This window comes from Pteronotus mesoamericanus, unplaced genomic scaffold (genome assembly GCF_021234165.1).
Source record: "Pteronotus mesoamericanus isolate MK-2021 breed Mesoamerican mustached bat unplaced genomic scaffold, CSHL_Meso_final contig_74, whole genome shotgun sequence".
Classification (NCBI taxonomy): Eukaryota; Metazoa; Chordata; class Mammalia; order Chiroptera; family Mormoopidae; genus Pteronotus; species Pteronotus mesoamericanus.
The window spans coordinates 33,955,903-33,972,760 of record NW_026555247.1 but is presented as its reverse complement, the minus strand read 5'-3'; the positions used below and the strand labels follow the sequence as shown (position 1 = coordinate 33,972,760).

The 16,858-nt window shown below is 54.4% G+C and overlaps 2 protein-coding genes across 3 annotated transcripts in view; both read left to right on the top strand.

The window, feature by feature from the left end:
• LMAN1 (lectin, mannose binding 1) overlaps nucleotides 1-16,858 on the top strand; it is an 89,804-nt gene that overhangs the window by 52,668 nt on the left and 20,278 nt on the right. The window lies entirely within an intron of this gene.
• Nucleotides 4,457-8,596, top strand: RAX (retina and anterior neural fold homeobox). The gene is made up of 3 exons (XM_054583747.1): nucleotides 4,457-4,745; nucleotides 5,059-5,312; nucleotides 8,108-8,596. The coding sequence occupies exons 1-3, from the start codon at nucleotides 4,457-4,459 to the stop codon at nucleotides 8,594-8,596; spliced, it is 1,032 nt and encodes a 343-aa protein (XP_054439722.1).

The following is a 16,858-nucleotide window of genomic DNA, read 5'->3' as shown; positions in this document are numbered from 1 at the left end:
AGAGTTTAGTTATTGATTTTTTTTTTTTTTGCAACCATTGTCAGCTACATACATATCTTGCGCACGGCATGCACTATAGAACACAGTATGGGGGAAATCCGCGGCACCCAAGGCAGACAAACCAAGCGACACACGTAGGGGCTTTCAAATACATTGTTTACAAACCACTGAGAGTGAATCGAAACTCTGAGAACAGAGAAAGGATTCCCTAAACTCTGTAAGACAGCCTTGGGAAATTAAATGGTACTCTTAACTTATTTTTAAGCATTCCTGCCCTCATCATAACTGGCCAAATAAATTATAGAGCGCCCATCATGTTTTTTACTCCCACATCACCAAAACCTAAACCATGGTACCATATTTTTGCACCTTCTAACTCCCACATTTTCTTACTTTATCTGAACAGCGCAGATGATACCACATTGGGAAGTAGTACACATAGTGGTTAGGTGGATGCTTTCCTGGAAAAACATCTGGGTTCAAGTCTGGCCCCACCTGACACCAGCTGTACAACCTTCGGCAAATGACTTAACCTCTCTGTGTCTCAGATTCCTTATCTGAGTACAGAAAACAGTGTCTACCTCACAGGGTTATCATGAGGACTGATTAGGAAATTCATGTGAAGTGCTGGAAAGAGTGCTGGCTGGCATGGAGTTAGTATTTGTTGGACTTCTGTGTATGTGCATGTGTGCGGATGCGTGCCTGCGTGCGTATGTGTGTGTAATGATTCTATGAGTTGTGTTTTGCTTTGGCTAAAACCAAGGTTAAGTTGCCCTTCCAGGGTGAGCACAGAGGTGAGACCCGGGACTTACTCCACTGGGATTCAACTCCACCTGCTGCAGGGAAGGCCTACATGCTGACAGTCAAGTCGTTTTCTATGTTTTACGAAGTGATATCCTACAGGCCCTTCAACAGACATTTTTTTGCCCAAACCTAAAACACGACTTCACGGTTGGGGTCAAAAGGCATGAGCTCACTCTGTGACCACGCCCCCTGCCCACCCAGTGCTCATGGAACTCTATAGACGCCCATTTCTCTCTAGGGTGCAGTGGGTGAAGCAGTCTGCCCTGAAAACTTCCAGAAATGGGACCTCCTGCATACATCCAAGGGAAAAGAGCCACTTTATGCTATAACTCCTCCTACCTAATCACTGCTTACACTTAGATTTTGTTCTGTTGGGACTAGCCAGGCTCTCTCTCCTTTCTCCCCCAAATCTCTCTCCCAACTTTAGTCGTCTGCCTTGTCCTTCCCATGTCACACAGAGCCACCCTCTCTTAAGAACCGCCCCCCCTTGCCGTGCCCCACTCACCCTACTCTCCTCACTCCTGGAAATGTTTCTCTGAACCATGCCTGGTTTGAAGGGGTTGGCTTGTGTCTCAGTTCAGCCCCCATGTGGATGGGTGGGAGGGGGGAGTTTTCTTTGATCCACCTAATGAATGAATGAATTAAACAGAGGTGGAGTTCAGAAGCCAGGCTCCTTACTCGTGTTGAAGCTGGGCTGATTGCGGGCTGGCGTAACTGCTGGAAAATTGCCGCTCAGTGCTAGAAGAATTAGGGACAAGGGCGAGTCCATTCATCCTCCCTAATCGAGTTCTTGGGAAATACACATGTAGATTAACCCCTAACAATGACCCCCGGCTGATTGCTTGGAGTACCCTCCACCGTGCCCACAATGGTATTGACTAGCTCTTTATGTCGCTCACAAAGGAAGCCCCAACCTCCCCTTGGCCTGCTTGGCCCTGTTTCCCCCCTAGTCCCTCACCAGTGGCTGCTGAAGTCTTTTCTGCATTCCCCTCCCCGCACCCCCCCCCCAGATTCTGAAATAAACAATAAATAAAAGCTAACCTCACCTGGGCCTATTAGGGAGAGCTGGGCATTTCCAGAGGGAATTAACTTTGGAAAACAAGGCCCTAAGCCCCTTAAGCGTGTGGGCAGGAGCTTAAGAAAACGCTGCCAATCTTTGCTTAGTGGTAATTATAGAGATCAATTTAATATTGGGCAAGTTTACATAAAAAGCCTTCTCAGTAAGAGAGGAAACAGCAAACACCAATTAATTATCCTGAAGGCTGCCCTCTGGTCCCCCAGGTGTCTGCATCCCAGCTACATGGACTGTGTAACTGGTACAGGGGACCTTGTGGGGTGCTACCAGGCCGATGCGGCAGTGCCCCGGACAGACTAGGAAGTCTGAGCACAGCCTGGGGCAGGCTTCTTCGCCTGGGTGGCGGGGGAACCTCGTCAGTCCTCTTGGACAACCACAGGCCTCTGCACATGCTGACTTCATTTCTTTCTTCCTCAGCCTCCTGGATGAAGGATTCAGTCTCTGGGAAGAATCAAAGGCACCTTTAGGCTAAGCTGTGCTTTGATTCTTTTCAAAACATCACCCTCTACAATAAATCATTACAAACGAGCTGCTGCTGGAAAACTGGGGATGAGGAGTCAGCAGGTCTGAGTTCTAGTCCTGACTCTTCCACTGAATAGCTTTGGACTCAGTTTCCTCTTCTGTAAAATGAGGACGAATACATTGGTCTGCTCACCTTACACGGTGTGCGGATCAGGTGCAAGGAAGAATGTGAAAGGATTCTGAAAATTATAAAGCGACCTGCAAACACAATAAAGCAGATACTGATTTTCATTAATTTAACTTCATTTAGTAGCTCAATTTCTGTCTGCTTCGAACGCATATGCTTGTTATTTTAATTTACCTCTTTATGGCTGTGTTAAAAATAAAGCGATTTGTGTAATTACCTCCCCTCCATTTGCCCATTTACGATCCTTAGTATAGTCACATGTCCTTTTCAATGTCCTTCTAACGCCAATTTAAAGGTGGAGGAGCCTAAGATAGGTGGTTTTTCTCTTGTTTCTTTTCTCTTGTCTTCCAGGCTGGACCTTAAGCTCCTCAAAGCCAGCGGCCCTGGCCTTTCCCTTCCTTTGTGGGGTTGGCGCGGCCCACGTCCGAGGTGGACTCTCAGAGAGAACGCAGTAAACGCTTGTCTGAACGCAAAGAGCAATAAACAAACGGGGGCGGGGGAGGGGACGGCCCTGCATGGAGATCAAGGCGCCTGCTGCAAAAGTTGAAAGAATCTCTAGGTCCTTTCCTGTAAGTCCTAGGCTTCTCCTGAAGCATTTAAGTTCAGGGAAGGCCGCGCTCTCGCCTCGGTCCAGCCTCGGATTTGAGAAGTGCCAGCGGTCACAGCAGGTGGGGGAGGGGAACCACTCCCCCCGCAGAAATCACCTTTCCACTCGGCCTCTGGAGTCACTCTGGGCCATGGAAGCCTCGAGTCATCCCTCCAAAAGGGGAAAGAAAGGCAAGCGCCCCCCCCCACAAGAGGCTGGAGGCCTCCCCCCACCTCTCAGGGTCCTTCCCCACTGGGCCAGAGTCTGGGCCGTCTTTTGGGCCTGGAGAACGGGTTGGTGGGGAGCGTTCCCGCAGAACACAACCCGAGAGCGTGAGGAACCCTAGTGGGTCTCCCTCCGGGCCTGAGCCCGCAGCGCGTCCGACGGGGGTGGAGCGGGGCGGTGGCCAGCCTCCTGCTGGGCCGTCGGGCGCTAGAGGTCCCCGGGCGTGCAGATGCGGACGGCCCCACCGTCCCCTGGGGCGGCACTGGCGCGAGCAAGCCCGCAGGCACGCCTGTCCGAGGGGGCAGACAGGAGTAGTTACAACGTGTAGGCAAACAAGCCCGGAGTCCGGTTGGACTACGGAGCCGAAAGGGGGACAGGTCAGAAGAGGGAGGGAGACGGAAAAATTCAAACAGAGGCGATGCCCGACTGATTTCCAACGCCGTGCAGCCAAGAATCCCTTCGGAGGGTCACCCCGGATGCTCAGTCCTGCGGAGGGGAGAGTCTAAGGGCGGAGGCGCGTCCTGGGCGGGGGTGGCGAAGGGATAGGTGAGCCCCAGGCAAGTCCGAGGGGAGGAGGTGAGACCAAAGGCGTCGGCCCCACTGAGGCGGGACTCCCAGAACCCCGTCCCAGGCCTGTCGAACATCCCGCCGCCTGTCCCCGGAGTGTGTTTGGAGTATTTGGGGCGAATCCACAGGTGAAAGGTGGAAGGTCCCGAGTGCTGCCCTCGCCTGGGGTCTGGGCGAGAGAAAGATCCGCCCCGCCGCGGGAAGGGGGGTCCCGGGGGGAAGGGGCTGGGCCCGGAGCCAGAGGGGAGGAGCCGGGTCAGCGGGCTCGCAGGCTTTAGCGCTCGGAGCCCCAGCTCCCGCAAGTAGCACCTTCCGACTCCTGCAGTGACCCAGGCGGCCGCGGGCCGAGCGCTCGCCCACTTCCAGCGCGGGAAGCCCCGCCGGCGTTGCCCGCCCCCCGCCGCCCCGGGGGCTGACCTTGGATCCGTAGCTCTCGGGTTGGACGGCCGCACGCGGGAAACACCGACTTCGAGCCCCTTCTGTCTCCAAAGCAGACGGCGCTGCCGAGAGCACGGGCCGCGCCCTCCTGCCCCCACCCCCGCCCCGACCCATGCACCTGCCCGGCTGCGCCTCCGCCATGGCCGACGGCAGCTTCTCGCTCGCCGGCCACCTGCTCCGCAGCCCGGGAGGGAGTACCTCGCGGCTGCACAGCATCGAAGCCATCCTGGGTTTTACCAAGGATGACGGGATCCTCGGCTCTTTCCCGGCGGAGCCGGGCGTCCGGGGAGCCAAGGAGTGGGAAAGGAGGCCGGGTGCGCGGGCCGCCTGCCCCAAGGCGTCAGGCGGAGGAGCTGAGCCCTCCCCGCCGCCGGCCCCGGCGCCGGCTCCTGAGTACGAAGGTAAGTGTGCAACCGGGATGGGGCCAGGCCGCAAGGGGCCCAAATTTAGGAAACTCTGCAAGAGGACAGAGGCCCTGCCTTAATTTTTATTGAGGAGCCTGGGCGCGGGATCGGGCGACGAAAGTGTAGCAGGAGCTTCCAACTTGGAGGCGGAGAAAACGCTTAGGGGCTCCTCGCAGCCCTCACTCGACCCCCAAACCCCAGCCAGGCCATCTGAAAGCCCAAATCTGGCTGCCAGTGCCCATGGGTGGGCGGGTGGGCCCAGGAATACTCCAGGGAGTGTCTCTGACCTTTCGCGGCCCCGTCGTCCCAGCCCCTCGCCCCTACTGCCCCAAGGAGACGGGGGAGGCGCGGCCGAGCCCAGGACTGCCTGTCGGACCTATTGCCGGGGACGCTAAACTGTCGGAGGAGGAGCCACCCAAAAAGAAGCACCGGCGGAACCGCACGACCTTCACCACGTACCAGCTGCACGAGCTGGAGCGTGCGTTCGAGAAGTCCCACTACCCCGACGTGTACAGCCGCGAGGAGCTGGCGGGCAAGGTCAACTTACCTGAGGTCCGGGTCCAGGTAATGCGCCTAGATCGGTCCCCGGGAGGGCCCTAGCCAATGCTCCCCTGAATCCCCGGGAGTCCACGCGGTTATGATGACACTCTTCCCGTTGGCTTTCCTCTACTTGGCTGGCCCAGAGCCCCAAAGGGGCGTCACAGGTCGTCCACGTGCCCCATGCACCATCCTTCGGGCTCTCGGTTCCAGGCGGCAGTTTCCTTCTCCCTTTTGGGGTCTCTCTCTTCTGAGCTAACGACAGGAATTGGGAATGGTAGTTGAGGCGAAGAGGTGACCGCTCATTAAACCCTGAATGGGTGTGTGTGTGTGTGTGTGTGTGTGTACGGGCGCCAGTGTTTTGGGGGGCAGTGATTGCTGAATAGAGAGGGAATATAGGCAGCATTTGAGGGTCACCGGACGGGAGTGCCAAATGACACCCTAGTCACTAGCTGCACATACCCTGTTTAAAACAACAACCCTGTCTTCCTGCGAGGAGCCTGGCGCCTGCAGCTGAAACTTGCGGTGGATTTATTTAAGGACCTGACTTTTGCTTCTCTGGTGCACATCCACCCAAACTTCCCGCTGCTGCAGAGGCCTTTCTTTTTGCTGTAAAGGGGCTTTGGCCTTAATTAAAGCTGAATTATCTTTAATCCCTGATCATTAAAATATTTGAAAGCCTTAAATATTTGCTAGTCATCTGTAAAAAATTTGGGAGGATTTCCAAATTGGGAGAGTTTACAGAGGCCTGAAAAAGAGTCACTGGGAACAAGTTTCTCTGCATCTGAAAGGCAGGAGAGCAAAGATGGGTTTTGTGTGTGTGTGTGTTTAATGAATTAGATTTCCAGGAAGTGAGATGCTCAGACGTTTGGGGGCTTTTGGCCTTGTCTTAAAAGTAAAAGGAGAAAAGCTCTTGCTTTTGTCTCTTCTGCTTCGTTTGGGGGTTTAAAGTAATGAGTAAACATCATGGTTTGAAAACATGGTTCCCTAATGTGAGTTGGGATTAACTGGCAAGGACAGTTCAGTGTCTCTTCATTTGGGGCAGTAAAGCCACAATGATTTCATTGAAGGAGTGGACATAGTAGCACCTGCTTTTCAGGGAGGAAAGTGACGAAGAGAGATGAAAAGCATGCAAGGGAATCATGAAGAGAGAGGAGAGGCCGCCCCTTCCCGAGCACCTGCAGTTAGAGGCACAGCCAGTCCGGGGGCAGCCTTCCTACCCGAGGCCACCTCGGTCCCGCCTTCCTTTCTCCCTCTTTACTTGCTGGGGCCTTTGGCTTGTCCTCTAAGTTGTGAGTTTCTTGAGAGCAACGTCTGTGACATTTCAGTGGCCACAGGGCCGTCACAGTGCCCAGCATATTGCGGGTTCTTTCTACGTGACTCTGATGTAATCAGACAGGGGTGGGAGAGCTGGGCCTGGCCTCCAGCCGCGTGGAGGGCAGCTGTATGGGAGCTGACTGTCCTGGCCTTCAGCCCTCCTACTTGGGGTGCTGCGTCTGAAGACCATAGCAGACACTTGGGGGGATGGAGTGGGGCGTGCAGAGAAACAGAAGGGTGCGGAGGGGGACGGGAGCCCTCCCCCAGGCCAGGCTTTCTCTTTTCTCTATTTTCAGCAGACATCTCCTGTTTCTGGGAAAATCGGGGCCTCAGATATGCAGATGAGTATTTTGTGGGAAGGAGGCAGGGATACTTGCATGTGTGGTTCTTCCTCTCTCCCCCTCCCAAGTCCCAGCCTTGCGTACACTTGGCCTGCTCCGCTCAGGTGCTGGGTAGCGCGCTTCTCAGCCCACCCTCAGGTGCCCCCCCTTGACTGAAAACTGCTTTCTCCCCTCTGAAGTCACAACGAATCCCCAATTTCCCTTCATACATACAACACTGAAGTCACCAGTTTGGCCAGAGTTCCTTCCAGATACCCCACTAGGCTAGACCAGTTCTCTCTGTTGTTCCTGAGGGTGGTAATGCCCTAGCTACACCCTATCTTGTGCTTTTATCAAATCAATAATGGAAGTTTCATGGATAAGGGACCAGACTTCACTCTGGCATGGACTTTCTATATGTAAAGATTGAATCCATCTTAAGGTAATGGCAGAACTAAGTCCATAAATTAAAAGTAGGGAGGATAAACTATGGTAATCATCAAAAGCTATTTATAAGAAACATCAGAAATCCTAAATGAATATCAATTAAATGAAAATGAAAATGAAAATCTTATCAGAGCAGCAACTCAAATATGCTGGGATAAAATAAACTCATGCTTTTCTACTAGTTATCATAACCGGTAATTTGTAGAAATAGCTGTACTTGGGCATCTAATAGTGCGGGTTACAGTACTTAGGGTCTTTGTTTATACACACGTTTACAATGGAGATGAAAGGTAAGTAAAGCACAGACAGTCTGAGACAGGGGCGGCCACCGAGAGCTGAACCACACAGGGAGGAAGAGTCCAAACCCACGTGTGGGGAGGGGCTGCCAGCCAGCAGGTCACAGAAACTGGGCGAGGTCTGGATTCCACGAAAGTCCTACCGTCCGATTGCAGGGTTAATGTCACTCCTTTGGGACACAGGTGCAACCACAGCTGTGGGTGAGGTAAACAGGGACAAGGGTGGGAACCTGTGGAGGACAAGGATAAGACAAAGAGACCCGGAGGAAACAAGAAAGGAGGAGGAAAGGGTCAAAAAGGAGAAAATGGGACGGAAAATGAAGGATAACACGGGTAGGGGTGACAGGAGCAGGCGGTACATAGCGGGCCCCAGTCTCAGTTGGGGTGGAGAAGTGGAGCTGCCGGGCTGCCGCCCCACGGCTGTGCTGCCTCCCTCCCGCAGGTGTGGTTCCAGAACCGACGGGCCAAGTGGCGGCGGCAGGAGAAGCTGGAGGTGTCGTCCATGAAGCTGCAGGACTCGCCCCTCCTCTCCTTCAGCCGCTCTCCGCCCGCGACGACTCTGGCGCCCCTCGGGGCGGGCCCGGGCGGCGGTGGCGGACCGGCGGGGGGCGCCCTGCCGCTGGAGTCCTGGCTCGGGCCGCCGCTGCCGGGCGGCGGCGCCACGGCGCTGCAGAGCTTGCCGGGCTTCGGGCCGCCGGCGCAGAGCCTGCCCGCCAGCTACACGCCGCCGCCCTTCCTGAACTCGCCGCCTCTGGGCCCCGGCCTGCAGCCTCTTGCGCCGCCGCCGCCGCCCACCTACCCCTGCGGGCCCGGCTTTGGGGACAAGTTCCCGCTGGATGAGGTGGACCCGCGCAACAGCAGCATCGCGTCGCTGCGCCTGAAGGCCAAGGAGCACATCCAGGCCATCGGGAGGCCGTGGCAGGCCCTCTAGGGACACCGGGGACCATATCGGGGCGGACAGCCTTCCTGGCAGCCGACCCCGAGCCGCAAGCGTGCATCCCTTCTCCCTGGGTCCCTCGACTCGGCCACTCCTTCCCGGAGCCGCCCGAAGCTGCCGCCAGGCTTGGGCCTTGGGTGCGCGTCTGCTCCTCACTCACCGGGAGGACTGACCCTCGGGCCTGCCGAGGCGCCTTGGCCACCCCAACCCCCCAGCGGCCCCCCGCCCCAGCCCTGCTGCTGGAGCGGAATAGGCAGCCCGGCCCCGCCAGCCACGTTGCTCCCACCCCCGGGGCTCTGGAGCCTCCAGGTTCAAGGGACCCAAAGCGCCTGACCTCGGCCCCTCCCGGGCGATGTGGCAACCCCAGATAACGACAACTGGGAGGAAAGGGAGGCGGGGTTATAGAGTTCGAAGAACTGTTTGTATAAGTAGTTTCAAAGTATTTGGGAGGAAAATTAAAAGTTTACTTGTCCTGGTTTGACTCTAGCTAAGCGCGCGCAGGACTGCTGTGGGGGGAGGAAGGTGTGAATGGGAATGGGGTGTCGGACCCGGTGGGTCGAGGAACGCAGAGGAGCGCGCGGAGGAGCCCAGTCTCCCTCAAGGTGTCCTCCTGGGGACGCTGCACTGCGGCGGATGCTGGACACCCTGGCCCCATTCCGGTCGCTGCGGGCGTCCCGGACCAGAACCGCCCCTTCCCTGGCGCTGAAGGGCGCGTGCGCGTGTGTGGCTTGTGCGGTATTTGGAGCCACATCACAAGTCCGGCTGAGGCTGCCGCTTTGCAGGACTGACCTCAATGGGAAGCGTCTACACCGCCTTCCCAGGGTGAGAGCAGAACGTCACGAAGCCCTTAGCGCCCCGTCTCCGTCTTTTCCCTGTGCCGAGACCCAGGCCCCTCTCAGATCATAGTTGAGGTCACCAGGTCTTTACCGGCCCCTGCTAACCAGGGTCGATGACATTAGTCCTCCGAATTCTCAGAGCGACTTTTGTGAGCCCCGCGCCTCTCTCGCCCCCTTCCCCAACTCGCTCCGCACCCCCAACGCGGCGACTCCGGTTAACCCACCACGGGGTAGCTGCGGCGCTCTAGGATTGCGTCCTGAGCGCCCTCTGCCCAACAGGAGGGCACATCCTCGCGGGGCACCGTGGACACTCTCCGCAGTTCTCTGGCCCCTGCTCTGGGGTGCGGAAGGAATCCAGAGGGCCCCCGCGGGGTTTCAGAACCCCCGAGGTCTCGCGGAATCCCGAGGAAAGGGGTTCCCAGCCCGAGCAGCTGCGGTTTCCGGAATTGACCCTGGAAGCTGGGCGACCGCGGGAATAACCCGGATTCGCGCCGCGCAGTGCCTCTGGCCCCCTTGCTACGCATCGATCGGCTACTGTATGTCGGTGGTCAGCGCGTTGGTAAACCACCCAGCCCCTCGTTCCTCGTCGGAATGAACCCGACCTCTCGGGGGGTGGGAAAGGTGGAATCGGATCTCCTGTAAGTCCCTTGTGTAAACTCTGAATGACCCGGCAGGAGGCCACACACACTGCGGGCGGGCCGCTTCTCAGATCCGCCCAGCGCCCTTTCGCTGAGCGTGGGTTTCTGAAACCCCCGTGGGGAAAGGAAGGCTGTCCCGGGACGGGGGACAGAAGGAGTGTCATTGCAGAGTTCAGGCCTCGCCGCGCAGGTCCGGAGGGGCTCTGGCACTGACAGGGCTGTGCGCCCTGGACCTTCCGCTGGTGCCTTGCACGTAGTAGGCTGGTTGGTAGGCATGTATTAAATCGGTTATATCCCCAAGATTAGGGAGGAACACCTGCGCTTTCTCTCAGAAGGCTGTTCCGTGAGGAAATGGATGCACTGGCCCAAGTGACATCAGCTCTTGGCAAGAAAAAAAATAAACTCAAGACGACCTTCTGTCAGTGTGGCCTGTCCTCTTTTATTCTTGGACACTTAGGAATAATTTATTCTGAGAATTCCCCAGATCACGGCCCTCCAGCGAGTGCCACGCTGGCTCGGCCCTCGCCATTCCGATCACAGTCCTGGGCGCCTCAGACCCTGCCCGTCCCACCTTCGGCATCTCCTTGGCTCCTCTCCCATCATTCCGATGATTGTTCCTATTATCTCTCTGCCATTTCTCTCTCTCTCTTTCTTTCTTTTCACCTACAACTTTCCACTGTCTCCTTCTCTTTTACTATTTACTTTAGTCTAAGAGTGAATATCCTAAGCTACCTCTTTGAGTATCAACAATTTGAACTGTAACTGGATTTCAGGGGCAAATCCTTGGAAAATGATCATTAAAATGCTAATGGCTAATGATCACGGAAAACTAGGCGCCAGAGCGCTTCTGAGCGGTTTACATATATTTGCTGACTCATCGATCTCAAAGCTTCACAACGGCCCTACCAGGAAGATACAGTTAGCCCTGTTTTATAAACGAGGAAACTGAGGCACAGAGAGGGTGCCCAGTAACACCCTTGTAATCGCTGGAACTGAAACAACCAGAAGTTGGGGTCAGCTCACCATCACAGCGCATGCCCAGGAAACATTTGCTGCGTAAGTGCTCCTTATTTCAGTTCTTAAGAACAGCTATTTAGACACCATGGGAACTGAGATCCTGAGGGTTGAGTGTCAGGTGCGAGTGCTTTCCTGGGCCTCCTGGGGAAGGCTGGACAACGCGCAAGGCCCAGAGCCCCGCACCCGCACCTCCACCCCCGCGCCCGGAGGTTGCCTAGCGGGCAGCTCTAAGGTCCGGAGATTCTTGCTGCCCGTTCCAGAAGGGGTGCAGGCGAGGCGAGAAGCCAGTCCTTAACGCAAACTGAAGGTGAGGATGGTTTGCAAGGAGGAGGCCTAGAGCCCCGGGCGGCCCTGGAACACGTGGGGCCGCTACTCCAGCTCCTGGCTACGAAAAGTACTTGGCGGAGGCGCCTGCCCACGTGGGGCGCCGGCTTCCAAAGCTAGACAGGGCAGGCAAGGATTTCGGGCGGTCAGACGGGACTCCGAGAGAAGCCTGCGTCACTTGGGAAATGGTTCTTGAGCCTTCCATGAGGAGCCTGAGGGTCCACTGAAGGGGGACAAGAACCAGTAGCGAGTGGCCTTACAGGGTTCGGGGAGGAAAGACACTGGCTGTTCCGAGCACAGCGACCTAGAGGGAGACAGGCCTTGATTCAGGCCGTCCTGGGTCCAGTCAATCTAAGAAGGAGGCCTTGGGGACCCTTCCCCAGAAGACGCCGTCTGCTCTGGCCCGCCGCAGGTGAGTCAGGACAACAGCTCCTTCTCGGCTCCCGGGCACCGCGTCGGGCGGCGCCCAAGCCGCGCGCTCAGTCCGCAGGGACGCGCGGGAGGGACGCATCGCATTGGCGGAGGCAGGCGCAGCGCCGGTCGGGCCAGGGGACTGTCCGCCGCGCTGCGGGGACCCAGCGGACACCCAGCCGAGACCGTCTGCTGACCCTGTGGTTCTCAGTTTGCGCGGAGCCGGCCACCCCCACCCCCCCGGCCTCCGTCAGTCTCCCGGGGCGTGGAGGGGACGCTTCAGTTTTCGAGTCTTTATCTGGAGGAATCTCTGACCTTCCCGCCCACCAGGGTATCTTGTTCGCGGCGCGCACCACCGCTCCCTGCCTCTGGTGGCGATTTTTCTCCACCGCAGGGACTGAGGGCTCCTCTCTCCCGGTCGCCTCTCTCCGGAGCCCCGGGACCCAGTGGCGGCCGCAGCCCCGTGGAGCGCTCCTCGCCCGGTGTCCTGGGGCCGCGCGGTGCGGCTCCAGGCCCATCCAAGCTGCTGGTGCCTCACGGGTTTCCCGCTCTCGGACCCCTGGGGGTCCGCGCTCCCACCTCGGCTGCCCCAGCGGGGATCCTATGCTGGGTGATGGGAAGAGTCAGGGAGACCCCATTTGTCAACAACTGAACTGGGGCGGCCCCGCTGTGTTTACTTATTTTGAACATACAGTTAATATTTGGGGAGGTGGGACATGTCAAACCAGGGGAGACAATCCCCGCCGGTCCCCCACCCCCGCCCTAGTGAATCGAGAATCCGGCGAGGGGAGGGAGGGAATCCAGGCTCTGCTCTCTCTCTGCCGAATTCGTCGGTGAATTGAAAGACTTTGTAGAGACTTTGGAGAGCCCGCTTGCGGGAGGCGGGGTCAGCGGGGACAGCCGGGACTTGCTTCCCCGGAGACGCGCCCCTCCTGCTGGCCTCGTGTGGAAGGAGTATCGGGATGGGGACCCAGCCGCCCCGGAGGCTTTGCCCACCCCCGCCCCCACCACTGCATACCTCCAGCCCGGGCCCCAGGATGCCAGCAGGAAAAGACGTTTAGGGAAGATAATAAGGAGAAGTTGGCAGGTCCTCTGATCAGGACGTGCGAGCTCCTCACCCGCCTGCGGGCTCCTCCTGCGTCGTCGCCGGCCTGGAAAAGGGGAGGCTCCGCCGCGCCAGGAGGGGCTCATGGGACCCCTCACGACCGCGATGGCGCGCTGTGTGTCAGTGTCGTCCCCTTCAATGGGAACTGGCTCTAGTAATCTGGCCTCAGCTTGTTAAATGCACAATAGTGGGCAGAGTTAACAACTCATTAGTGATTAATTTCTTAACTGTGCCTTAATTGCTCGTTGTAAAAGCTCATTGGTAAAACTGGATTAAATCATCTAGATCCTTGGCCACGTCCCACAGCGTGGGAAGATGTGGAGAGTGCAGGGTTCCCCCACCTTCGTGGGGCTACGTAGGGTCGGGGGCAGCAGCGCCCCTCAGCCTGCCAATGGAAAATCTGTGGTCCAGTCTCAGCTGTGACATCGCGAGTGATCCTGTGACCTTGAACAGGCTTCTCGGTAAAGCTAGATCTCCAGGATCTCCCCTCCTCCCTCATCAACCCATGCAGATGCCTCAGACGGCTAACATCTCATTTTAGAAGCTTCTTTCTTCTGCTCTGTACTTGGTGTAAGCCTGCGTGTTTGTCTTAGATGGTTCTGAATGAATTGTATACAAGGCTGCTTTCCTATCCACAGTTCTAGGTAAAGGTTCTTTCCAGTGCTGATAGTACATGGGTTCCACCATCGCCCCAGCTGTACTTCTAGGAAATAGCCCTTAGTTTTTTTCCCCTGGGATCTTTATCCATTCTGGAGACCTGTAAGGCATGGTGGATGTGTAAGGATGGGCAAATGCAAGTCTTCACCCTCAAAGAGCATGGCCCAGGAAGCAGAACGAAGAATGTGACTGTATTTGTTTTCAGATGCCCTCCCCTCAGCTCTTCCTTCTACCTGGAACACCTTCCCCCACAGAGAACACTGTAAGATGAATGCAGCTGAAGATACCAAAACTTATGAGATGCAGCTAAAGCAATGCTTAGAGGGAATTTTATAGCTTTAATATTTACATTAACAATAAAGAAATCCCAAATCAATAATCTAACCTTTCCACAGTAAGACACTAGAAAAAAAACTCACACTAAACCTGAAATGAGCAGGAGGAAGGAAATAGGAAAGATGAGAGTGGAAATTAATGAAATGGAGAACAGAAAAATGATAGAGAAAATCACATTAAAAATACTTGATATAATTAGCCATCAGAAAAATGAGGAAACAAAACCGCAATGAGATACCACTGCACAGGCATTAGAATGGCTAGTATCAAAAAGTCAGCGGCAAGATGTGTTGGTAAGAACATGGAGAAATTCAGAACCTCCAAACACTGCTGGTGGAAATGCAATGTGGGAGAGCTGCTTTGGGGAAAAAAAAATTCTGGCAGTTCTTCAAATGATCAAGTGTGTGGTTATTGTGTGACCTATCTAATTCTGGCCAAGAGAAATGAAAACAAGTCCATACAGAAACTTGAACGTGAATGTTTATACCATCATTTTTCATAATAGCCAACAGGTGCAAACAATCCAAATGTCCATTAACAGCTGAATAAACAAGAGGTGGTATAGACATATGATGGAATATTTTTTGGCCATAAAAAGAAATGAAGTCCTGATACACACTACAATATGGATGACTCTTGAAAACATGCTGTTAAGTGGAAGACCACATACCATATAAATGGGAATTCATATGAAAGCTCAGATAGGAGATCCAGAAAGACAGAAAGGAGATCCATGGTTGCTTCGTGGTGCTGGGGGGTGGGATAGAGAACATAGAGGGTGACGGATAAAGGACACAGAATTTCTTCTGGAGGTGATGGAAATTTTCCAAAGTTGACTGTGATGATGAATGGATGGTCACACTTATCTTTGACCCAACTAAATGAATGTACTTTAAATGAGTGGATTATGTGTGATATGTGAATCACATCTCACTAAAGCTGTTAAAAAAATAGTCTTCCCACAAACTCTTGCTGCTTCCATCCATTTCAAGTGGCCACATTGGAATGATTTTTCTAAGTACCATTTTCACCGTGTTGCTCCCTCTCTCTAGATGAAACTTGTCTGAGTCCGTTAAGATATTATCAATTCAGCTAACATTCATTGCACGCCTGCTGCCTTAGGCAGTGGTAAGTATATCCACACACTTCTGCAGCGTCAAAGTTTGACTCCTCTTTCTGCCTTGAAGGCTCACCCACATGACTCATTCATTTCCTTTACCATTGACCTTCTCAGAAATAGAGACCCTCTGCTCTAAACAAACGACCTTGGCAGTGTCTTTCTTTCCCCCATTCCTCCTCGATACTGTTGCTCAAGGTGAACAACACCTTTTCATCCAAAAATAACAAAACAGTCTAAAGCACCTGCTCTACTGGGAAAGAGGCCATCACTTAGACTCACACTGTGATGTTTAAGTCTGGCTGGAGAGCCTTTTCTGCCAGGGACAGCTTATTGTGGTGAGAATGGGTGGGGGGAGGGGAAGAGTCCTATGAGGGTCAGCTAAGGAAAGACAGAGGCCTTGCGAAGAGGGAGGCTGGCCTCACACGCTATTTGCATAGGACCTGCCCTACTGCCATGGTGGGCTTGTTCCTGCTGATTCGCGTGGGCAAATACTATATGTCTTCTGCCTAGGTCTCCTTTCTTCTCTTCTTGAAGTATTTTATCCATAGTTACAAGTTCACGTCCCTCCAGAAGCTCTCGCGATTTTACAGTTTTCTCGTGTTTCCCAGATCAGTCTGTTAATCCTGCCTTAGTCCTCCCCCGTGTCCTGCTCTTTTTTTAGAGTAAACAAGCCCTCAGGGACGGTGACTGCCTAACAGTTGACCAAAACTCTGCTCAAGGCTCAAGGGTGAGCCTGTAAGGCTTTGAACTCGAACTCAAACAGCAGCTCCTCTGTCTTTTCTATATTTTGCTTTATTTGGGGTAAGGAGCACTCCTTTCAGATTTCTGTGATAGAGATTCCTTGTCAGGAGCTCACAGGAACCTCAGTTCTGCCACGGTCGGGAGGCGTGGCCTCAGACAAGGTAGTCTCACTCTGGCTGAAGCTCTTTGCCTGTAAAATCTAGGGGCTGGACCAGAGAACCGCTAATATCCTCCCTGCTGCCAAAGTCCGATCCTCGTTCAGTAACTTGGCTGAGGGTGCCCCCTGATGGCTTCTTTGAGAACTGCACCTGCCGACTCTGCATTGGAAGTTTTCTAAGAGAAGGCCTCCTTCCCGGAATCGCCAGAAATGACTGAGAAGGGCCTTTCCTAAACCCAGTAACGCCTTCTTTTCTGAGTCCTCCCAAGTCCGGGGGCTTTACGCTGCCCCTTGGGTGGAAAGCCCCCCCTTTTCCATTCAGAGCCCCCCCCCCCCCCGTCATCCAGCCCAACCCCGGGGATTCTTATAAAACCACCCTAAGAGAAACTAGGAAGCCAAAAAGCTTCTGCTTTTATGTTCTCATGCCCGGCCTTAACCCAGTTAGGAAGGAATTGCTTCTAAATTATGTGCACGAACCGAACGCGATTGACCTGACCTCTCCAACCTCGCACGAAGAAATATTTGCATCTTAATCAAATGAGCCCAAAAGTAGGGCAATTCTTAATTCAAATTTCATTCATTAAAAAAATTACACTACATGTAGAATTTTAGATGCCTGGGCAGTAAAAATATTTGATACAGGGTATGCCCTTCCTGGTATCCTTCAAAGCACAGCACATAGGTAATCAGGTTAGGCCTACTGTTAGACATCCCATACTGTAAGAGTTCTACTCGGGTTAGTTTCTAATACCTGGTATTTAATACCAAGGTATAAAGATTTAAATATCCTAATAGCCAGCCATCTAGAAATATTTACATTTTAAAGGCATTTCTGGGGGTACAGTGACACAGCCTGAAGAATAAATCTTGAATAGTAGAATTTAGGTATGTAAGAAATCGGGCAGGGACATACT